Below are 23,413 nucleotides of genomic sequence, written 5' to 3'. Positions count from 1 at the left end.
GTATATTGGTGAGACGAGGAGGAGGTGGAGTGACTCGGCGGCCATTAGCTGTGTGTAGTTGCCCGGGACTGGGAGCTTAAGTGGAGAGGGAAGGCTTATTCGGTGGAAATCAACTGTGGGCATGGGCCTCTACCGGGGCTACCCCTAGAGTACGGAGAAGGCGGGCTTTTTGGTTCACCGCCCCGCTGACTGGCGGGGCCCAATAGGCCTCCGGACATCCCCGGTGTCAAGTAGGCCTCGTCTGCCGGCAAGGGCGCCCCAAAGGCGGGAGGCGCCATGTCGCTGGTTGCTTACGCCAGCAGCGATGAGAGTGAGCCGGATGAGGCTGAGCCGGAGCCGGAGGAGGAGGAGGAGGCGGCGGCCCCTACACCTGGGCCCACTTTAGGAGGCTTGTTCGCTTCTCTTCCCGCGCCCAAGGGTCCGGCCTTGCTGCCTCCGTCCCCCCAGATGCTGGCCCCAGCCTTTCCCCCGCCGTTGTTGCTGCCCACACCCACCGGAGACCCCCGGCTCCAGCCTCCTCCCTCCTTGCCCTTCGGTCTGGGAGGCTTCCCCCCACCTCCAGGCGTGAGCCCGGCTGAAGCGGCGGGAATTGGGGAGGGGCTGGGATTGGGGCTGCCCTCGCCCAGAGGCCCTGGCCTCAGTCTGCCCCCCCCTATCGGCGGGGCCGGGCCCCCCCTGGGGCTTCCCAAGCCAAAGAAGAGGACAGAGCCGGTGAAGATTGCGGCGCCAGAGCTGCATAAGGGGGATGTGAGTATCTGAGGAGGGCACCCTCAAACTGTCCATTGGGTTTTGGCATGGGCTCAGCTGTAGGAGGGACTTGTGGAGATTCCGAGACTCCCTCCTGTAAATGCATCCGTTGGTTCCGGACCGCTGGATTCCTGGTACAGTGCGATGAATTGAGCTGAAGTTTGTCAGCTTTGGGGAGTTAGGGTGTTTGTCCATGCGGGTCTCTTCAAGCTGGATTCGCCTGCAGAAGGGCCATATACCATCACCTGGCACTGACAGGCCCAGGCTTAGGGACACTTGGTTCCACTCCGCCTTGTTGCATCTTCACCGCAGGCCATTTTTTTGGTTTTGTTTTGTTTTTTCCTCTCTCCGTCTTATACTGAGAACAGCATAAAATCTGGCACCTGAGGTAACAGGAGACAGGATTCCTGAGCCCTTGCTGAACATTCAGGACTAACCTTTTCCTTTGCCTCTGAACTTAAAAGCATCAGGGTTCGGAACGAAAAGGATAGGAATCCTGGATGCTGTTTTTGAGGGGAGTTAGGGAAGAAATTGAGTATTTGTTGAGTACAGATCATTTGCCAGGCATTGGCCCTTTCCTTCAATTGTTACAGAACTCTGGGAGATAACATTCTAATTTTTACAGATGAGAAACAGGTGTCCAGTATGCATGATCTTACCTGGCAAAGGGCAGAGTGAAGATTAAGGGTTTATCTGGACTCCAGGCCTGTGCCTCAGTTTCACGGTTTAGGTATTTCTCAAGCCTAGGTGAATTAGGACATTTGGGTCCTAGAGGCAACCAAGCTCTTGTCGTTTTCTGAATGTTGTATCAGAAAAATTGAAGGCCTTTTCTGGAGTGAGCGCTTTGGGGGATAAAGGAGACAGCCTAGGGGCAGGTAATACTTGAGAGTTATTTGGAGTTCTTTCCATTCTCTCTCTTCTAAAAGGTTAATTGGGTCAGTCCCTGGCTCACCTTTGGTAACCCTCTGAGAGAAGCTGATTCTTGCCCTTTTCTTCAGACTTCCGACTCTGCCTGGAGGCTATTTCTCTTCTCCCCCGCCCCCCCCCCCCCCCCCCCGGTCAGTCCCTGGCTCACCTTTGGTAACCCTCTGAGAGAAGCTGATTCTTGCCCTTTTCTTCAGACTTCCGACTCTGCCTGGAGGCTATTTCTCTTCTCCCCCGCCCCCCCCCCCGCACCGCCCCGCGATGTCCTAATGTTCTTTCCCTCACCTCTTTCAAATCTTGGCTTAAAAGACACGTTCTAGGTGAGGACTTCCTAGCCGACCTATTTAAATTGCAACTTCCTGTCACACGCTCCTCCCCATCCCACTTCTTTTATTTTTCTCTGTAGCACCACCATCTAAAATACTTTACCACAGTCTAACATAATTTTATTTGCCTTTCTCCTTTTGCTAGTATACAAGCTCCATGAAGGTAGGCTTATTGTTTATTTTATTCGCTGCTATATCCCTGGTGGTTAAAACAGTGCCTGGCACAAGCTGAGTACTACCTAAATATTTTGAGTGAATGAACTCAAATAATATGGTTTCTTTTTTTTTTTTTTTTTTTTTTTTTGCGGTACGCGGGCCTCTTACTGTTGTTCTCCCGTTGCGGAGCGCAGGCTCAGCGGCCATGGCTCACGGGCCCAGCCGCTCCGCGGCATGTGGGATCTTCCCGGACCGGGGCAGGAACCCGCGTTCCCTGCATCGGCAGGCGGATTCTCAACCACTGCGCCACCAGGGAAGCCCTGGATTATTTATAGAAGAAGTTTCCAGAATCTCCTTTACTACCTTGTTCCAAACTTTTTTCCATATCGTTTCCCCCTTCTTTCTCACCTGAGTTTGTCATTTCTAAGTTTAGGTTCCCAAAAAGCCTTGTATTGCTCCACTGAAACTTAGTTTGGTCTTGATTTAACCTGGAACAAAGGGAAGTCCCTGAATAGGACAGAGGAAAATAGGTTTGTTGTTTGGGGTGTTTTCTTTTCACAATTTTCCCACCAACTTTTCTCGCAGCCTAATTGTGATATATGGTGGAAGATGGCACTTTAAGCCTGCCTCCCTCCACCCTCCACAGTGACGGTGGAAAGGCGCATTTTTAGGTCTGCAAAGGTAGCATTAAGAAAAGTTGCTGGTAGAGGCTGTAGAATCTTCCATTTAGGCTGACTGAAGTGGCAGAAATACTCTGAGGACTTCTAACTATCCCTCCTTTGTAAGTATAATTCACTGAATTCCTGAGGTGAATCCTGACGTGGATAATTAAAATAAAGCCAAATCCTAGCCCTTAGCTGGTTCATTTTCCCATTTTTCTTCTGTTCAAGTTAGTATTTTTGTTTTCTGAACATATAGTTACTGGGAAGTGTAGCTTAAGAGAGTTCCAAGATGATTAGGTGAGGGTGACCTTCGCCTTTGAAATAGTTGTGGTTCTAAGGCCCTGTGGTTCCAAGCTCTGTCTTGTGCTTATTGGGCTCTCAGTAAACATTTGAGTGAATGAATTAGGTTTCCTTAAATAATTTCCCTTTAGGGTTGGTGCTGAAGTAGAAGTAATTAACTCTGAATTTTCATTCATTCATTTGTTCGTTCAGTATTGAGCTGCTTCTCTGTGCCAGGAGCTAAGAGTACAGTAGTGAACATGATAGATCCTGTCACAAAAGGAGTTTATGGTCAGTGGTGGGGAGACAGACAAGGAAATAGATTTTAGGTCAAGTCAGAGAAGAACCATGATAGAGCTGGTGCCATGGGAGCACTCCTTTGGGGCACTAATCTAGTTCACAGGTTGGGGAGGCTTCCAGGAGGAGTCGATATCTAAACTTCAGAGATAAGACAGATGAGCAGGAGGTAGCCAAAGAAAGGGGCGATGGAGAGGAGAACATCAGGCAGGGGAACAGAATGTACAAAAACCCAGAGGTGAGAGAATGAAAATGCTTTGGGGGAACCTTTCATAAGGCACCATGGCTGGAGCACATGGGTGGGCGGGGCAGTGATGAGAGATGAAGCTAGAGAGAAAGAGGCTGAGGCTAGATGATAATGGGCCTTGGATATCATGCCAAGGCTTTTGTACATACTTCTAGGGTAGTGAAGTGCCCTTGAAGTCTGAGCAAGAATTCTCTGATCATAGGGTGCTGAAAGATCTGGAGGGAGCAAGACTGGCAGAGAGAGTGTGAAAGATGATGGCGGCCTGGGTAAGGGAGTAGCGGGGGATGGAGAGAGCTGGAGGCTCCAGGTCTTTTTCTGAGGTAGACGTTTTAAGACTAGGGAATCGATTGGATGTCATGGGTGAAGGAGAGGATTCAAGGATGACCCCTTGCCTTTTGGCTCAGGCAGCTGGGAGGGTAGTGGTGCCATTTATTTAGGGAATACAGAGGCTGAGCAGATTGGGGATTAGGTTCAATTGGTTACAAGTATCAGAAGCTGCTCCCAGCTGGCCGAAATGGACATGCGTCGTTTGTATACTGAGGTACCTTGCAAGGGGCCTGGAATCAGGGATTGGAGATCTGTCGGAGACCCACCCAGCTTCTCTTTGCACGTTTGATTCATTCCTCTTTGTCTGCAGACCAGTTTCCACTTCTTCACTTTTGTTGCAGGTGAAAGATGGCCACCCATACCTCCTTGGTTTTTAGTTCCTTCCTTTTAGTGATTGGCTCAGATTGACCTACAGTCTTAGTCCCAGTTCTGGTTTTCCAGGGGAGAGGATATGATTGGTTTGGGTAAGCTCATCAATCAGCTGCAGTCAGGGCACAGGGCAGTACCAAATCTCTCTCTCCAGGTGCACTGCAAAATCAAATTCAGTCAGCTTTTTACTTATGTGAGGAATTAGGAATGATCCGTAAAATGGAGAATCATCCTTTCCTTTTCCCTTCTTACTGTTCTTTTTCTGAACAGTGGTTTATTGTTGATTTTGCGGGCTTAGGGGATGCAGACTTCTAGAATTAGGATACCAAAAAAACAAAACTAGTAGAATAAGTTTGCTGTAAGAGTTTTCTGTGGTATAATGTGCATTACAACACAAATAGAAATTTTAGGGTTATCTGGATTAGTATTACCCATCCTTTTAGATTGTTTACCCAGGTAGTGGAAGATTTGAAGCTGTGAGATTGCAAGTTCACTAATTTTGCTCATTTCTGTTAACCAAGTAATATAAGAGTTGACTGCGGTGGATTTAGCTAAGATTTAGCCCTAGATAGAAAGGGAAGGAGGAGCGCACTAACACCTGTGGGGCACTTGCGTAGTGTCCGACACCGTGCTGGGCACTTCAGCGACTCTGTAAGCTAAGTGTTATCCCTAGTTTACAGGTGAGGAGATAGGAATTTAGAGAACAGAGCTAAAATCACACAGTTTGGGAGTAGCAGAAGTCGTATTTGTACCCAGGTGTGTTCTGTTCCTTTCTATCATAGTGCCTACCAAAAAGATAGAACGTTGAGCAACCAGAACTATGAAAGTGATACAATGAGCAGTGCAAAAGTGGGAGAGAAAATGATGTCCTAACTGAAGGGCAGATGTAAGAACATATTTGAGACCAAAGGGTAAAGAAGTTGATGAATCTAGCTAATTGGGATAATAGCAGAGAGGAGTGTAGAAGTGATTAGAGTTTGGAGCCTGGGGGTAGGGGAGTCTGTGCTTGGGCCCTGATTTTCTTCTTGGCTCCTGGCCCTGGCAACTAGTGATTGCTTTTTTGGAGAGAGAGTCTGTCAGAACCAGAGCCTGGAGAGATAAGAGGGAGGCTGCCACGGGGAATGAGGCTCTGATAGATTAGCAGATCCCACTGGGCCTGGCTTAATGGAAAATGTCTGTTTCCGTTCTTGCTCAGCAGCCTCTGGGTGTGTGTGTCTTGTCACTCTTGGCAGCTGGAACAGAGAGGACAGTGGTGGCCATTGAGGCTCAGGCTCTAATGAGGCCAAGAAGAAATACAATACTTTCTTCTTAAGAGACACAACCGGTTTGTGTCTCTAAAACCCGGGAATGCCTGTCCTGGCCCAGCATACTTCTTCCAGCCCTGGGTCCTCCCGTATCTCTAGCATCACCCTTCTTTCTGGGTCTAATGAAACAGACCCACTCAGATCACCATTTGCTGGTCTTTAGCATTCTCTAGGAATTGACTCCACAGCCTCCATTTAATATACTCCTGTGGAAAACAGTTCGGCAGGTCCTCAAAAAGTTAATTAGAATTACCACATGATCCAGCAATTTCACTTCTAGGTGAAAAGAATTGAAAACAGACTCACACAGATACTTGTATGCCAGTGTTCACAGCAGCACTACTCACAGTAGCCAGTAGCCAAAAGGTGGCAACAGCGCAACAGCCCAACTTATCAACAGATGAATGGATAAACAAAAGTGTGGTATATTCATGCAATGCACTATTATTCAGCCTTAAAAAGGAATGAGGGCTTCCCTGGTGGCGCAGTGGTTGAGAGTCCGCCTGACGATGCAGGGGTGTATGCCAGTGTTCACAGCAGCACTACTCACAGTAGCCAGTAGCCAAAAGGTGGCAACAGCGCAACAGCCCAACTTATCAACAGATGAATGGATAAACAAAAGTGTGGTATATTCATGCAATGCACTATTATTCAGCCTTAAAAAGGAATGAGGGCTTCCCTGGTGGCGCAGTGGTTGAGAGTCCGCCTGCCGATGCAGGGGACATGGGTTCGTGCCCCGGTCCGGGAGGATCCCGCATGCCGCGGAGCGGCTGGGCGCGTGAGCCATGGCCGCTGAGCCTGTGCATCTGGAGCCTGTGCTTCGCAATGGGAGAGGCCACAACAGTGAGAGGACCGCGTAAAGCAAAAAAAAAAAAAAAAAAAAGGAATGCAGTCTGGTACATGCTACAACATGGATGGACTTCACAGACATCATGCTAAGTAAAATAAGCTAGACACAGAAGGACACCTATTGTATGATTCCATTTATATGAGGTACCTAGAGTAGGTAAATCCAGAGATAGAAAATAGAGTAGAGGTTACTGGGGGCTGGGCAATAGGGAATTATTGTTCAGTAGCTACAGAGTTTCTATTTGGGATGATGAAAAAGTTCTGGAAATAGTGGTGATGGTTATACAATATTGTGAATGTACTTACTCCCACTGAATTATACATTTATAAATGGTTAAAATGTTAAATTTTGTGTTATATATGTTTTACCATGATAAGGGAAAAAAACCCAGTATACTCATGTACCTCTCACCATCAAGGAAGTTCTTGTGTCTTAGTCAAATACTGTATTTAGGCTAAGCCCATTGCTTCTAGCTGGTTCCTGATAGAAGCTGAATTAATTTTTCTTTTAAATGCTCCAAGGCAGCTGTATCCCCCCAACTCCAACCCCTACCCTGTGACTGGAGGATATATGGCACATCTCTTAGCTTTTGGCTTATTTATCTCCTCCTTTTTGGTACTCTGAACCGAAGTTTATTTTTTTGTTTGAGGTATTTGGATAATTCCTTGCTGAGCTTTCCTTTTGCTTCCTGTTAGTTTTCATTCAGGCCCCCACATGCCCATAAGTATTTTGAGTGGCATCTAGACCTCTTTTCATAGTGAACCAGTGAGTTCTGTGTTCCAACCTCTTTAGTTGGCTAAAGTTAGTTCAGGGGGCAAGAGGTGGTTCTCATTCTATTTCCTCACCCTCCCAATGGCCCTGGACTTCCTCTGTGGCCCTGGGTAGATTACTGAATGTCTCGGAGTCCTGTTTGTCAGCTTTAAGAGGTAAAGGTTTATTTTTACCCCTCCTTCAAAGATGAATAGTCATGACTTAAGTGTTTAGGGGCTCAGCATATTTTTTTGAGGATCTTAGTGTTCTGTTTTAGGGAATCTGTCATATTTTCTGCCCATCTTGAGATGATTTATAATGGGGTTCAGTAGGTTAGTACAAAATGTTCAAAGAAGGATGATTGTGATTAGCCATAGCAGTTCTCTAAATCCAGAATTAATAAGGTGTTCCTAAAGTCTTTGTATAGCGTGTGTGTGTGTGTGCGCGTGCGCGCACGCTTTTAAACTTAGGTTGACAGTGTAATGGAAACAATCTGACATTTAAGGAAAAATTGAATTTTCTTCCCACAGCTGATCTGGCCTTCAATTCTATTAGCTGTGGGACAGTTTGCCTACACTTTCAAAGTAGCCACTTTCTGTTTGTCACAGGATCTGAAAAATAAAAATATGCTTGTACAATTTTATAAACGTATTGATAAAATTTTATTTTCAGATTGTTTCCATTGGACGTATTGCCTTAGATGTTAAATTTAAACTTGCCTGGGGACTTCATGAAAACCTTGTATACCCCATAGTGAGGTGACTCTGTGTGGTCTGCTGGAAAGGAGAAGAGTCTTCACGGTCAGAAGACAAGGGAAATGGTCAGTAGCCCCTGAGGCAGTGGGAGTTTGGAACAGAGAGAAAAGGTCAGAAATGCTTGGGTGTTTGGGGCTTAAGGCTTATCTTCGGTTGTGTTTGACATCTTGGCAGACCAGAGAGAATAGTAATCCTTGAACTCTGTTAAGAATTTTAGTTTATATACATTTTCATGGATAGTAGCTCATGCAGTCTTTAGAACAATGTTGTGACATGGATAAGTATTATTGCTAACTGAGGCTTGGGGGGTTAAATGGCTCTTTGGGGATCCTCCCAGCCAATGAGTGGCAAAGCTGAGATTCAAACCTGTATTTCTGATGTTGTGCCTTGTGCTCTCGGCTGTATCATGTGGGATCTAGTGGGATCTGATCAGTGTGGATCTCAGGTCTAGACACGCACAGCTCAGCTGCAAAAGCATGACAGGTGTTGCTGCAAAAGCATGGGAGCCTAAACTGATTCAGGTCCTGGTTCTGCCATGTACTAGCAATTATTTAACCTCTCTGAGCCTTATTTTCCTTACCTGTAAAGTTGAGGTAATAATGCCTACCTTGAAATTTTATTCAGGATTGAATAAAAACTTGTGAATAAATTGCCTGACACATAGTAGCTACTCAGCAAATGACTGTCCTGTCCTTTACTGCCCTTTCTCTTACCCCCATATTTAAATACTAAGATAGATTTCTCTTTTTTTAGAATATATATATTTATTTATTTTGTTTATTTATCTTTGGCTGTGTTGGGTCTTCATTGCTGCACACGGGCTTTCTCTAGTTGCAGCGAGCAGGGGCTACTCTTCGTTGCAGTGCATGGGCTTCTCATTGCGGTGGCTTCTCTTTGTTGGGGAGCACGGTCTCTAGGTGCATGAGCTTCAGTAGTTGTGGCACATGGGCTCAGTAGTTGTGGCTTGTGGGCTGTAGAGCGCAGGCTCAGTAGTTGTGGTGCACGAGTTTAGTTGCTCTGCGGCATGTGGGATCTTCCCGGACCAGGGCTCGAACCCGTGTCCCTTGCATTGGCAGGCAGATTCTTAAGCACTGTGCCACCAGGGAAGTCCAAGACAGATTTCTCTTAACAGGTTTTTTTTAATACTACAGTTGGCAGCAGTTAGTAATTAAAATCATTTTGTACTGACTACTGTGAGGTAATATTGAACTGTAAGACAGGGCCTTGGCTGTCAGAGTAAAGGGAAGAATACGCACGTGAAAAATGTAACATTTACAGAGCAAGCACAAATGAATCATTGTTAGCATGGTGCCACCCCAGACAAATGAATAACTTAGGGACACAGAGTGAAAAAGAGCAAGGTGAGCTTCTTCAGAAAGACTGTAGGAGTTTCGAGTGAGGAAGTACAGAGTGCAGACTGACAGGAGAGTGAGAGGTGTCAGTGATTCAGGTAGGGGAGAGGGAGTAATAAGGTGGGGGACTTACGTGAAAGAAAGCACAAATGGAGGATCAGCCAATTCTCTGAGGGGATGTTGGAACCACACTTGATGCCCTTATCTTTTTACTGCCTTTATTACAGTTTTTTGGGTACTTGTCATTCTTCTTAACTGGACTGTAAGTTTCTTGAGGGCAGGGACTTTTTCATGTCATGGCACACAAGAAAATCTTTGAAGTACAGTGGGGGAAGTGGTACAGGCTGTGCCTCTGGAAACCAGTGGGCCAGGACTCTACCTGCTCCAAGCCCTGCCTGATGCCCTGTGGGCTGAGTGGATCAATATCATCATAGTACCTATAACCCAGCCATAAGACACCAGTTGGGAAGCTCTGTCTACGGTACCTGGCACAGTGTCTTGCATACAGTAGGTTCTGAATAATGATGATCAAAAAGTCCTTGTAGCACACAAATCCAAAAAGGAACCTGTGTACTTCACTGGCGGTCCAGTGGTTAAGACTCTGCGCTTCCACTGCAGAGGGCGTAGGTTCGATCCCTGGTGGGGGAACTAAGATCCCGCATGCCATGTGGTGTGGCCAAAAAAATAAATAAATAAAAATAAAATAGAAAAAAAACAAAAAAAAACCCCAAAAGGAACTTGTGAGATATGAGGGTCAGTTGAGAAAGACAGGCAGAGGATTTGAGTTCTTTAGAATCTTGGAGATGAACAGGATCTTAGATTCTTGCCTAATCACCTTCATTTACAGATGCCCCAAACCAAGGTTCTAAGAACAAATGGAAAACTTTTAAGGTTCTCAGTTTGGATATTAATTTTTTAAAATAAAATGTGAAAGCTTGCTCTTCATATGCCTTGCATCTTTCTGATAGTTGGAGATGCTGAGGAGCTGGTATTGAGCTAAAAGTTTAGACATTTTTAGTGTGAGAGCTTGTATTAGAAACAATCCTGATGAGTCAGAGGGGTAACACAGATGAGTTCCCTTCTTGCTCCAAATTCTCACAGTCATCATTTGCTCGCCTTCTTCCTGGGCACAAACAACTCTGTCTGGCAGACAGTAGATCATACTTGGAATGGATTTCTCCAATGGCTTTGACCTTTAATACCTCATAGAAGAGTAGTTAACATACCACTTAATCCCACCGGAGTTCCCCAGCCCTGTGGTTATGTAGTCTATATAAGTGGTTTTAGAAGTGAAACTGTGATTGGGTGAGATTGTGGGCCAAATCCCATTCATCTTCTAGTGGACAGGTTTATAGGAAGAAGAATGGGTGTAGCTTTTTCTTTCCACCAAAGACTGAATGGGAGGAAGTAGTCTTAATTTAAAGGACTAGAAATGGATGCTAAGAAGGCTGTGCAACAGGTCTGGAGGTATGGGAATGAGTGACCAGGCGTGGTCAACACATACCTTGTTCTCTGAAGCTGTTTGAGAGCAGGAAGGAAGCTCTGCTTGTTTGGCTGGTTCTGGGGGGTGCACCTCTCATACAGAGGAGGGGCTCGGAGAGGATGATGGCCCCTGTTGTCCAGTCCTTTATTTGTGCTTCATTTAATGTGAGTGCTTCTCCACTGTCCTTAAACAGTGAGGCCTTATTCTGTTTCTTTTTCTCTTAGTCAGATTCCGAGGAAGATGAACCCACAAAGAAGAAAACTGTCCTTCAGGTAAGCTTTGTGACGTAATAGAAGCCATTTCTTCTCTTCCCATATTGCTTCCTGAAAGACGGGAAATTTCCAGGTCAGGCTTAGAGCAAATGCAAGTATTGGACGACTGCCTGGTTGTAGTTTTGTTTTCCTGATAACATCAGACCTCGTGCTTCTCTACCCTCTCCTCGCTGTTCCCTGGCTTCAGCGCACTGGCGTCTCTCCTAGAGGACAGGCGTGGTAGGGAGATGAATTGGAACTCAATTTGATTCATTACATTTCAGGTAAAAGGATTATTTAGGAACAGTAGAATAAACGGATTGGTCAAAATGTTGTTATGGAACATCTGAACTTTAAAATTATCCATCTTCTCCCTGTCTCATTTTTAACCTGGAAAAGAAACACTTAAATAGCACTTACCAGGCACTAAGTGCTATACCAGTGTTTAACTGATTTAATCCTCCTAATAGTGCCTAAGTCATAGCGTTATTATCATCCCTATGTTACATACGAGGAAAACGAGAGCTTAAGGAACTTGCCCAAGGTCAGACAACTAGTGGGGACAGAGCTGGGGTTCAGACTGAGGCAGTCTGACTGTAGAGTCCAAGCTCTTATCTGCTGCATTTGGCTGCTGCTCTGTCATCAAGACCAGAAGTCCTTAACCAGACAGTGTCAGGAGATGATCTCGCTGCTGTTTCCTGTTTCCCCTTGTCCCCGTGCCTTTATTCTGGCTCCCAGAAATTTCTTCCTGTTCAGCTCCACACTCGGTGATTTATACACTCTCTGACCTCATGTTGATTATATGCCTCAGGAAGAGCAAAAGCAGTTCTGCCTTGAGACTTCCCTGGGGGCGTAGTGGTTAAGAATCTGCCTGCCAGTGCAGGGGACACGGGTTCGATCCCTGGTCCTGGAAGATCCCACATGCCGCAGAGCAACTAAGCCCGTGCACCACAACTACTGAGCCTGCACTCTAGGGCCTGTGAGCCGCAACTCCTGGGGCCTGCGAGCCACAACTACTGAGGCCTACGTGCCTAGAGCCCATGCTCTGCAACAAGAGAAGCCACCGCAATCAGAAACCTGTGCACCACAACGAAGAGTAGCCCCCGTTTGTTGCAACTAGAGAAAGCTGGCACGCAGCAACGAAGACCCAACGCAGCCAAAAAAAAAAAAAAAAACCAAAACAAAACAGTTCTGCCTTTATAAGGTTGCTGTCTCATGATTTAGGTATATGATGCTGAAGTTGCTTCTTCCCCTGACTCTGTTAAGGTGTCACTTCCACGGCTGGGAGGTGTTAGAAGGACAAAGTCATGTGAAAGTTAGAAAGGTAACTAGTGAGAGTGATGTTGTGTCCATGTTTGTAGTGGGTGATGGAGGAGGAATCATGGAAGATACTGACTTGCTGAGACTGAATGAAGCCAGTTGTTCTCTGTTATCAGAATGGCTTCCTGGAGGACGTGGACTGGCAACTAAAGAGATGAGAGGACACTGGCTCAGAAGGCACCCCAGGAGTAAAAAGCAGTCTTCTAGATGGTAGGAAGAGATGAGTGCATAGAGAAACTCTGAGCTGTTAAGGCAGAGTATGGACCCAGCACTGCAAAGGGATGTAGCCATGATCCCAGATGTATCTGAGAAGTCAGACACTTTGAAGGTAGCCTGAGGATGTGCTCCACTTGCCACCTCAGTCTGCTTTTTATGAACCTGAGCCTCTGGGGTCCACCAGGCTGAAATGACCCAAATCTGTGAACACCGACAGCAGGGAGAAGAGCCCATTTTCTGGATGAACAGTTCTGCCTGGCCTGCTTGACTCAGAAGTCTTATTTTACTCATTCTGGGCATTTCTTGGCTGAGAGAGCTGAAGTACATGGGTACTCCAGGACGGTGACACAATGACCTTATTCCATTCTCCTTTTTCAGACTGACACCTCCCTCAGCCCTGCAGTTAGGCCAAGCTGGCCCTGTAGCACACGGAAAGCAGAATCCCAGAGATTCTTACGAATAATAGCAACTCTGGTTGGGCTGAGGAACACTGGATAGGCTGAGCCAATTAGCTTACAAATTGATAAGTTAAATGCGTGACTCTGGCGTAAGCAAGCTGAATATACCCCGTCTGTAGGGCTTTTCTTGGGTCGGGGAGGGAACTTTTGGCGGTATGTATGAATGTCTTTTTTGGACATAGGCTTGCTCTTGACCTTGAGTGGCAATCCAAAGGAAGCAGGGAGTAATCCCATGTTAAGAGGAACCTTTAGGACATAGAGGTTCAGTGATCAGCTGGAGAGAGCCCTGGGCTTTTTGGGAAGAAGGATGATGTATTTGCCAAATGTATTATCATATTTGCAAAAAACTCAGAGTCAGGGAAGGCTTTGTGGCAGAAGGAAGAGGAGCTGGGTTGAGATGGATGAGGAAAACAGGGATGACATCTTACCTTGGGAGAAGCGGACAGCAGAATGGCCTGAGGTAGGAGGAGTCAAGTCCAGTTTGGATGACGTTAGTGGGCCGAGGTAAGACGGAAACAGGGCTGGTAAGATTTTAGGCTAGAGCACATATCTGTAATGCTTGTTCTTAATGTCAGTAGTATGTATCATAACATCTCACTTGTCATCTTTCTTCCCTCCTTACCCAAACCTGGGCTCACCAGGGATCCAGTGAGGGGACTGGTTTGTCCGCCTTGCTTCCCCAACCTAAAAACCTGACTGTGAAAGAGACTAACAGGTTGCTCCTGCCCCATGCCTTCTCCCGGAAACCCTCGGATGGCTCCTCTGACACTAAGCCCTCCAGACAAGCTTCTAAGACCAAGCCCTCTTCTCTCGCCCCTGTTGTGGGCACCACAACCACCACTCCATCGCCCTCTGCTATCAAGGCTGCTGCCAAGAGTGCTGCCCTGCAGGTGACGAAGCAGATCACACAGGAAGAGGACGATAGTGATGAGGAAGTAGCCCCTGAGAACTTTTTCTCCCTCCCTGAGAAGGCTGAGCCGCCTGGAGTTGAGCCATACCCTTACCCCATTCCCACTGTCCCTGAAGAGTTGCCTCCAGGCACGGAACCAGAGCCGGCCTTCCAGGACGATGCAGCCAATGCCCCCTTAGAGTTCAAGATGGCAGCAGGCTCAAGTGGGGCCCCTTGGATGCCTAAGCCTGGGGAGGACTACAGCTACAATCAGTTTTCCACGTATGGCGATGCCAATGCCGCTGGTGCTTACTATCAGGTGGGTAAGAGGCATGGAGGGCAGGCCAGGGAATGTTGGAGTATGGCTGTCAGGGAGAGCTTTGAGCCAGTGATACGGCCTCTGTGGCATCACTTTGGCAGAATTAATGAATCTTCTGGTGTCTTGGTTTTCCTGTACCTGTCAGGCCTCAAAACATACTGCCTTTATGCTAAGTCTTCAAGTCTGATAGGTCGAAACACATAATTGACCCGTTTATTCTGAAAACAAAATGTCATTGTGGGAGCTGATGAAAGGTATAGGGAGAAAGTGGAAGAGGAGCAGTCTCTAGTCTTAGAGATCCCAGGTAGCTTCTGCAGATGTGGGTGAGGAGGATAAGTGAACTGTGGCATAGACTCCTAGACAGCAGTGAGTCCAAGAAGAGTTCTGGAGGTGGGGAGTGCTGAGGACTGCAAGGGAGAGGAGGGACTATGGAGGACAGGAGGGAATCTGGAGAGTTGATTGCAAAAGGGAATAAGGAGAATGGTGAGAGGCCTCGACTGAGTCACAGGAAGTTGAAGGGACTGAGGCAAGTCCCTGGAAAGAAGATGCTGGAGGACCATAGTTTGGGCAGCGATAGAGAATGGGATTTGAGGGTGGTTTGGAGTTTGAATCTCAAACTATGTGAGTCTATTATTACTTAACTGCCTCTCTGAGTCTCAGATTTCTCAGCTCTAAAATGGGAAGAATACTAGCAACTTCAGGGTTGCTAGGTAGAATTACATTGGTTTAGCATGGTGCCTGGAACATAGCAAATGCTCAGTAAATGGTTATGATAACTTTTTATTCAAATGTTATTTGGAAGAGCTGTTTAAATTGTTCTGTGTGGCCTCAGAGAGTGAGAATATATGAGGCCAGGTTGTAAATAGGTTTAAGAAAGACTTTTCCAGTGGTCAGAGCTTCCTGAGATGGAGAGGGCTCCCAGGAGTTCGGGGACTCACAGCAGTGGTGGAGGTGGAACAGAGGCCTCTGGCTGGTCCTGTGGCTGGGCAGCTGTAGGAAGTTTTCCTGCCAGCATGCGATGGTTTCAAGACTTCAGTCTTCTTCAGCCACTGTGATTCTCTGAATGGTCAGTGTTAATCTTACCTACAGTCTAGGCAGTGGGCTTTGAAGGGACTCTGTTCTGATCAAAGACTTTGAAAACTATTTGCCGTTAAACCTTGTTGTATCCTGTAGGCTGATCAGGGACAGTGCATCTCCCCTCAAGGTTGTTAGAAGGAAGGAAGAACATGAGTGTTTTGATCTCTTTAGCGGGAAAAAAAAAAAAAAAATCTAAGAAACCACTAGTTTACCTCCAGCAAATGAGTATGAGTTGGAATTCTGTATGCAGTTATAAACACTATTGAGCTAATCTATGCAAATTAAAGCACTTTAAATACACTAGGGGGCCCTGCAATTTAAATGTATGTTATTATCAAAAGTTTTAATGACAATTAATTACTCTGGGTTTTTATGTATTATTTTTAGTCAGAAATAAACCTTATTTTTCATATAGCTCACTATAAAATGAATGTTTTTAGGGGAGCATTTCTTGGAGTTCTGGGCAAAGGTGGAAGAATTAGGAAAAAGTGCAGGCAGGGAGGAAACAGTTTCTCAGCTCTGTGGCTGCCTGACTTGGCCACCGTAGGGGCCTTGCCCTTGCCTTCACCCCTCTTCCCCTAGGGTCCATAACAACATCTGGACAGCTCACCTCTAAAGGGTAATCATCAATTCCTGAACTAAAAATCTGGTAATGCAAACCTGGTTTGTTCCCAGCTTTGTAAATTCCATACCACCCTTGTAGTGGTTGATTTTCATCCGCGATCTGCAACCTCCCTGCCGGTTATAGGCTATGCCCTGTGTCCAGGGTGCTAGATAGGACGAGGAGCAGGAGGAGCAGGGCTGAGGCACAGTAGAGGTCAGGAGTGGGAATCACTCTTGGGAAGCAGCCAAGGGAGCAGGGTGTAAATTGAAGCCAGAGAGAGTGTCATTATTTCTTATTTCTCTTCCCTAAAAAATATCCATCTGAATGGTGCAGATGAGAAGAAAGTCTGGTTCTTGAGTTATAGGGTAGGTCCTTAGGATCTGTGCTTTTACCGGTCCATTTGAGGGTCTGTAGTGTGGGTGTGGGTGTCACCACTGCCTCTTTGATGAGGGTTTTCTTTGTCCCCTCTGCACTGTGCCCTCAGCTGGTGTGTTTTTTTCCCTCCTTGACTGCAGGATTATTACAGTGGTGGCTACTATCCCGCACAGGACCCGACTCTGGTCCCCCCACAGGAAATTGCCCCAGATGCCTCCTTCATCGATGACGAAGCAGTAAGTTAACAAAGCACAAGTGACCATCTTTGACTCCTGGACACCAGGTTTCAAATCTGAAGCTAAAGGAAATTCTTTTTTTTTTAAACTACATTCATTTAGGATTAGGTTTGGCAACATATAATTGAGAAACTTCAAGTAATACTGGCTTATGTAAGGGAAGTTAACTTTTTTCTTCATAAAAGAAGGCTAGAGGTAGGTAGGCGAAGGCTGGTATGGCAGCTCCACAAAGTGGTCAGGGATCCAGTCCCCTTCTGATCATTACTTTGCCCATCCCTAGGTTGTGGCCTTTATTCTTACAGTTAGTGATAAGAATAAGAATGTAGCTAAGTCCACTGCCATCATTACTGCATACCAGGCAGCAGAGTGGAGAAAGAAAGTCACCTTCCCTTTTAGGAGACTTCCTGAAAGTTCCTAAGAACACCTCCCCTTCTGTCTTACTGACTAGAACCTGGTCACATGGCCATATCTAGTTGCAAGGAAATGTAGTCTTTTCTCTGGGTGGTAATATGCCTAGCCAAAATGTTGGGTTCATTCACACTAACGGAGACAGGGAGAGTGGATTTGGGGAGGGAACAGCAGCCACAGTGAATAACCCTGTGTTTCACATCACTGTGTTCCCTGCTGCTGAGCTTTTCCCCAGCTCAGCACAAGGGAAGATGAAAACCCCATGTCTTGCGGCCATCTGGTCATGTTCAGGAGATAAAGTATTCCATCTGTAGGGAGGTCACAGCCTATTAGGAGTGGGTTGGAGAAATAGGGGATTCTACCTCTTTGCATGCAAGTTCTTGTAAAAATAATTTTCTTCTCACCTTTTCACAGAAAGATGTGCATCCCTTTGCAAACTTCTGCCTGTGGTTAATACTGTGTTCATCCACCTCCCTGTGTATATCCTCCTTGACAAGTTCAGTAGTTAGGCCCTTTTTGTTTTAAGCCTAGGAGGCAGCAGAGGGCTCATCCGGTGGCAAAAGTCAGCTTCTTATGGGTAGAGTGACCCCAGGAGGCCTTGCTAATCAGACCACAACCTGGGTTTCATTGCAGGTTTCCGAGTGTTGTTGAATTTAATTCCTCTTTACTCACACTCCTTCTAGGCACATCTCCTGGTGACTTGTGGTGTGATTTTTTTTTTTTTTTTTTTTTTTTTTTTTTTGAGGAGGAGGAAAGAGTAGAGGTCTCCTAGAAAATTTGCCAGGTCTTTTTTTGAGGCTTCCTCTCTCCCCATCTCTACATTCTCCTTCTCTAATGTCTGGTCTGGTGTGCGGTCTGCTGATTTGGTGATACTGAACCAATGCAAAGGAACAGACATGGTAAAAGAACCAATTTTTAGGAGAGAAATCCTAAAATTTTTTTTTTGTACCCTTAATTTGAAAATAGTATGCAGTCCTTTTAGGCAGATACAATTTATAAATAATTTGAATACAAATTCATATCAGTGATTCTCTGCACTCACTTATGTTTGGGAATACATTTTGGCCTTCTTTTCCCTGAGGCCAGGAGAACTTCTGAGAAGTAGCCTTCCACCTGGCTTTAAGGCCACTTGGTAGGTGGCACGGTGAAAGGACATACTGCATAGAGAGAATTAAGGGTGCAATGGACTTGGGGAGGCCCAAAACCATTCCATAAACTCTGGATCCTTGGTGACATCTCCTGACCCCCTACCCAGACCCCCCACTCCTGAATTTTTTTCCCCTTTTCCAGTTTAAGCGGCTGCAGGGCAAAAGGAACCGAGGGAGGGAGGAGATCAACTTTGTGGAGATCAAAGGGGATGACCAGCTCAGTGGGGCCCAGCAGTGGATGACCAAGTCATTGACAGAAGAGAAAACCATGAAATCATTCAGCAAAGTAAGTGGGAAAGGTCTAGTGGGTGGCCAAAGCAAAATCTGACCCCATACCCCATTGTTACTGTCCCAGCACCTTTAGCAAACACCTGTTCCCCTTGGTACTGGAAAGTACACCAAGCCTCCCAGATAGAGCTCCCGTCTTTCAGAATTTTGCAGCACTTTGCTCTCCATCTGGATGGTGGAGTCTGGTTACTGAGATTGGACGGTTGAAACAGTTTCCTAACCTGCAGTTGGGAAGATCTCTGATATGTGTGGCTCCTTCCCTGGCTGGACAGGATCCATAGCTGCTCTTCCTTCTCTCTGCAATCATATCCCTCTCTCCATCCTGTTAAGTTGGGACCTGGCACAGCACATCTGTGAGGTGTGGGCACAACAGAGCCTCAGAAGCCCTGGGGTCCTAGGTGCTGAGTGTACATGTCCTTATCTCTCCTTTCTTTCCATTATTTATTGTAGCCAGCTGTAGTCTTTTCAGATGCTTTATTCCTCACATTTCCCACACCACACTCCTGCCTTCCCTCTGCTAGTTTTCTTCAGTCAGTATGATGAACATCTCTTCACCTAGTAGCTGAGTACAGCAAATGTGGACATTTATGAGCCTGCCACAGGGGGGAAAATGTGGGGAAGCCCTGGATTCTAGCCGAGCACCAGCAAGGCCAAGGTCGGGCATTTTATTCCCTTCTCTATCCATTTTCTTTGCTTTGTTCTGTGGCCACAGATGGCCATCTGAGCCCCAGCCATTTGTTTTAACTGAATGTTGGCGGCCATACAGGACAGAGCAAAGGATTGTGGTTAGATCAGCATAGATCCATCATTGTTTACTGGAAAAACCACTTAGGAGAGCATGCTCTACTAACTGTGGGTCGAGAAGCATCATCACATAGTAATAGCTACTGTTGTCAGTGCTCACTGTGGGCCAGGAATGGAGCTGGATGTTTTATGTTTGTCACCTTTAACTGTCATATTAAATGATATTAAATAGCATCAAGGAATTGGAGTTTGCTATTTTCCCAGGTCTAAGTTTTTTTTTCCATCATCTCATTGTATGGAGCTAGACTGAAAAAAAAGGAGAGAAAGATACAGTTCCTGTCCTTGAGGGGTTTACAGTGTAGTTGAGAAAAAGAGATTTAAGGACACTTGAGTATAAATGATTATGGTGCAAATTGATTACATAAGTGCTGAGAAGACTCCAGAGAGGAGTTTTGGGAGTTGGGTGGGGCTGATTAGGAAGCTTCTAGTCTGAGACAAGACCGGCAGAGGACAGAAAAACCGCAGAATGAAAGTCCAGACCAATATAGACTTTGACAGTAAATCATTTGCATCAAAGTTTGGTTAGGGGTTCAATGCAGTTATGGGTGGAGGCTGGAAGACTGGAGAGAGGTAGGGTGATGGTGAAAATCTAATTCCAGGGAAGTTGTTTGTTGGCAGTTACTAAAATGAGGGAGTGGGGTTTCAGCCAGAGATGATTGATGGGAGAGAGCTTGGTAAGCAGTAGGTAGGAGATAGGCTAGACATCTGGCCTGACTGGGGAGAGGTGGACAGAGATGAAGAGGGCCTACAGGGGAGATGGGCAGAGGGGGTGGTGAGAGGGTCTGGAGGGTGGGAGGAGAGGAGGGAGGAAGGTCTCCTGTACCCTGGCACTTCAGCTGTTTTAGACTGACTGCAGGCAGTAAAGCTGGTATCAAGTGCCCACTGTGGGCAGAACACCATGCTTGGTGCTGGGGGTGGGGTGGGGTTACTTACCAAAGACGCAGTAGGCAGTCCTGACCCCACAGGATTTCCAGTCTAATGGGGATGTTAGCTGGCTATTTTAGGCAAGTAGTCTGAGCTTGGGATTTTTGCATAATGGCTTTAATAAAAATAACTGTAAGTATACAGACATAAAAACAGCTCCAAGTTGACTTTTTCCCCCTAGGATTTGGGCTGTGTATAGTTGGTTTCTTAATGCCCAACCTTGCCTCATTGGGGCACATGAGAAACTTCCACTTTTTTTTCAGTGGGTTAATGATTGTTTTCTTCCTTTGCAGAAGAAAGGTGAGCAGCCAACAGGCCAGCAGCGGCGGAAACACCAGATCACGTATCTGATTCATCAGGTGAGAGGGCTGAGGGCCCTAGCCTGCTAGGCAGGATCCCTGTTAACCTGGGGATTTGAAGGCTGAGATCTAGGCTAAGAAGCTTCCAGCAGGCACCCTCCCCAGTTCTCCATACGGCCACTAGGTGGGGATGTGTCCTTCAGAATTCTCCTACTCTGCATCAGTCTCACTTGAGATAAGACTCAAGTACGTACAGATGCTTGGAATAAACTCTGTAAGTGAAAATTCAGATATTCAAAGCATAAAGGTAAGAGGGGAGTGAAATGGTTTATCATAGGGTTCTTTCAAATAGAAAGTTTATCTGATAATTTAAAAAACTTTAGGGACTTACCTGGTTGCGCAGTGGTTAAGAATCCACCTGCCAATGCAGGGGACATGGGTTCGAGCCCTGGTCTGGGAAGATCCCACATGCTGCGGAGCAACTAAGCCCGTGTGCCACAACTACTGAGCCTGCACTCTAGAGCCCGTGAGCCACAACTACTGAGCCCACATGCCACAACTACTGAAGCCCATGTGCCTAGAGCCCACGCTCCGCAACAAGAGAAGCCACTGCAGTGAGAAGCCCGCCCACCGCAATGAAAACCCAATGCAGCCAATAAATAAATTTTAAAAATTAAAAAAAAAACTTTAAAGAAAAATTCGTTCACCAACTTTTAGCAAAACATCCACCTCATGAGGAAGTTGGCTTTATTTATGTTCTCCATTTCTGTGGCAGGAAACATCAGTGCAAATAATTCAAAATTACAGATAATCCAGGATATCTTCTGGAATTAGAATATGTCTTGGTATTTATTTGATAGGACCTGGCAGCTTTCAAATAGTCACTGAATCACTAAATATCTTTTCGAGACCCACTGTACTAAATCCTCTCAAGGGTACAGACAGGAATAAGACTCTTTCCTGGCCATTTCCCTGGGGAGTGTATATGCTGGTTGGTGATTTCAGTGGCAAAACTTGCTTTCGTTGTTCTTACAATATTTTCACATTCCTTGTCAGGGACTCCTTTGTACCCTTACCCTGTCTTCTTGTTTGTAGGGAAAGAATTTGAGGGTAGGGTCTTTCAAAAAATTTTTTAAATTTATTTTTATTTTTTAATTATTTTTTTTTGCTCGCTGCTCCCCTGTAGGGTCTTTTTTTAAACCCACACCCTTAGCACCCCACCCCATTCCAGGGGAAATGAGCGGGTATCAGCTAGCTTGTGGGAGTGGGGTTGAGGAGCCCCTTTTCTAGGGTGGTGCTTGTACCTTCCCAGAATGCAATGTAGAGCCAGGAGTTGTCGCGGTCCGAAGGAGAAAGCATTAATTCTAGTTCCTTCCAGTCAATTTTTCACAGCTTCAATTTATACTTTAAAGGGGTGTGAATTTCTAGGGTACCATATACACTGTATTCAACACAACAGCAAACTGTGGCTCCAGACTTAAGTTATTATTGGTTGGTGTCCTGTTTTGACCTGTCCAAGTCTTCGAGGCTGTCCTCTCCCACTTGGCTAGTTAGGTATCCAAGGTAGCCAGTTGTCTTTCTTTCAGATGCCAAATTCAATTTCTCATTTGTCCATTTCCCACTTGAGCATCTCAGTTTTAATTCTAGCTGATGAAGGACCAGGATTCTTGAGTCTTTATTCTGCTTAAACCCTATTAGCTCCCCAAAGAGATGGTTTTTCTTTGCTTTCTCAGGGTCTTCCCCTTCTGCTTGAATAAGGGAAAATTAAATCTTTCAAGGGATTTGCTTTTTCCACATAATTGTTTTGATGGGAGAAAGACTTTAAATTGGGAAGTGCACAGAGGCAAAAGAACAAATTTCTCAGAACCTTGGTGTGACTCTCCCCTGCCCCCTCTTCCTTGCATAGGCTAAGGAGCGGGAGCTGGAACTGAAGAACACCTGGTCGGAGAACAAGCTCAGCCGCCGGCAGACCCAAGCCAAATATGGATTCTAGGGCTCTGGACCTGACTGCCCCCTGGATCTCCTGCTGGCCAGGCCCCCAGCTTCATCTCTGGGACCCCAGCTGTTCCAAGCCCAGGATCTCCTTCCCTGAGGACCCAGCCCTCGCCTCTGCGAGAATGAACATATTTGATAGATTTTTCTTAACAAAAGTTAGAAAATTCAGCTCCTTTCTGTCTCGGAGCTAGCAAAGACTCAAGTGATGCCTCAGAAGGGGCTCTGAGTTCTTGGATGGGAGTTTTGCTCCCTGTTGGGTGTGATGAAATGTTGAACCCCTCCATCTTTTTTTTTTTTTTTTTTTTTTTTTTTTAAAACCAGGGATGTCTGTTGAAATAAAACATTCAGTCTGACAGATGCTGCCTGCCCTGACCCTTTCCTACTTTTAAGTGAGGTCTCTTTTTTTTGGACCCTTCTCATTTGTTATCCTGTCCTTGGATCTCAATATTTACTTTGTGTAAAGCAACCTCCAAACTATCATGAGCTGCCTTATGATTACTTTGCATCTTTTCTGAGTGCTTACCATCTAAACTGGGGTCATGGCCATTGAAGACTCTAGGAATTGTACGCACAGTTTTGTATGGGACAGGGGCCTGTGATCCCAAATATGGAAAGTATTGCTGATCTCGGGTATCTCTGAAGACTGGGGGAAGTCAAGGAGATTGTTTCTGTGACATGAAAGAGTTGTTGGACGTGAAAAAGTGGTGAAATGCCTGTCCCTAAAGATGAGTCAAATTGATACTGGTTGTCATCGACCTGGACTGGTTTGGAAGCTTTGCATAGAGCTTGGGGGCTAGACAGATCTTGGAGATTTCCGGACTCCTGGCTTTTTGCTTGAGAGGGAGGGGCAGGTTGGGTGGGTGGATGGATGGGGAAGGGAGGCGGCAGGGTCTGTGACTTGAGTTAGCTGTAGGGCACTGTGGTGCCCAGGAGCCACAAGATAGGTGGCGTGATTCCTCCTCGGAGCAAGGTTC

At 46.1% G+C, this 23,413-nt stretch overlaps 1 protein-coding gene across 1 annotated transcript; it reads left to right on the top strand.

Moving 5' to 3' along the window:
* On the top strand, positions 1-22,796 carry PRCC (proline rich mitotic checkpoint control factor). The gene is made up of 7 exons (XM_007110337.3): positions 1-747; positions 11,053-11,100; positions 13,715-14,281; positions 16,478-16,573; positions 18,272-18,415; positions 20,439-20,504; positions 22,351-22,796. The coding sequence occupies exons 1-7, from the start codon at positions 277-279 to the stop codon at positions 22,435-22,437; spliced, it is 1,479 nt and encodes a 492-aa protein (XP_007110399.1). The 5' UTR covers positions 1-276; the 3' UTR covers positions 22,438-22,796.
* Positions 22,797-23,413: the final 617 nt, after the last annotated feature.

The sequence above is a fragment of the Physeter macrocephalus genome, chromosome 4 (genome assembly GCF_002837175.3).
Source record: "Physeter macrocephalus isolate SW-GA chromosome 4, ASM283717v5, whole genome shotgun sequence".
NCBI classification, from domain to species: Eukaryota; Metazoa; Chordata; class Mammalia; order Artiodactyla; family Physeteridae; genus Physeter; species Physeter macrocephalus.
Note: the sequence above shows the minus strand (reverse complement) of the source record. Positions and strands in the feature narration are given on the sequence as shown.

Coding starts and splice junctions, on each gene's coding strand:
- PRCC (XM_007110337.3), top strand. CDS start 277: ATGTCGCTGGTTGCTTACGCCAGCAGCGATGAGAGTGAGCCGGATGAG. Junction 14,282..16,477: donor CCGCTGGTGCTTACTATCAG/GTGGGTAAGAGG, acceptor CCTTGACTGCAG/GATTATTACAGTGGTGGCTA. Junction 20,505..22,350: donor TCACGTATCTGATTCATCAG/GTGAGAGGGCTG, acceptor TTCCTTGCATAG/GCTAAGGAGCGGGAGCTGGA.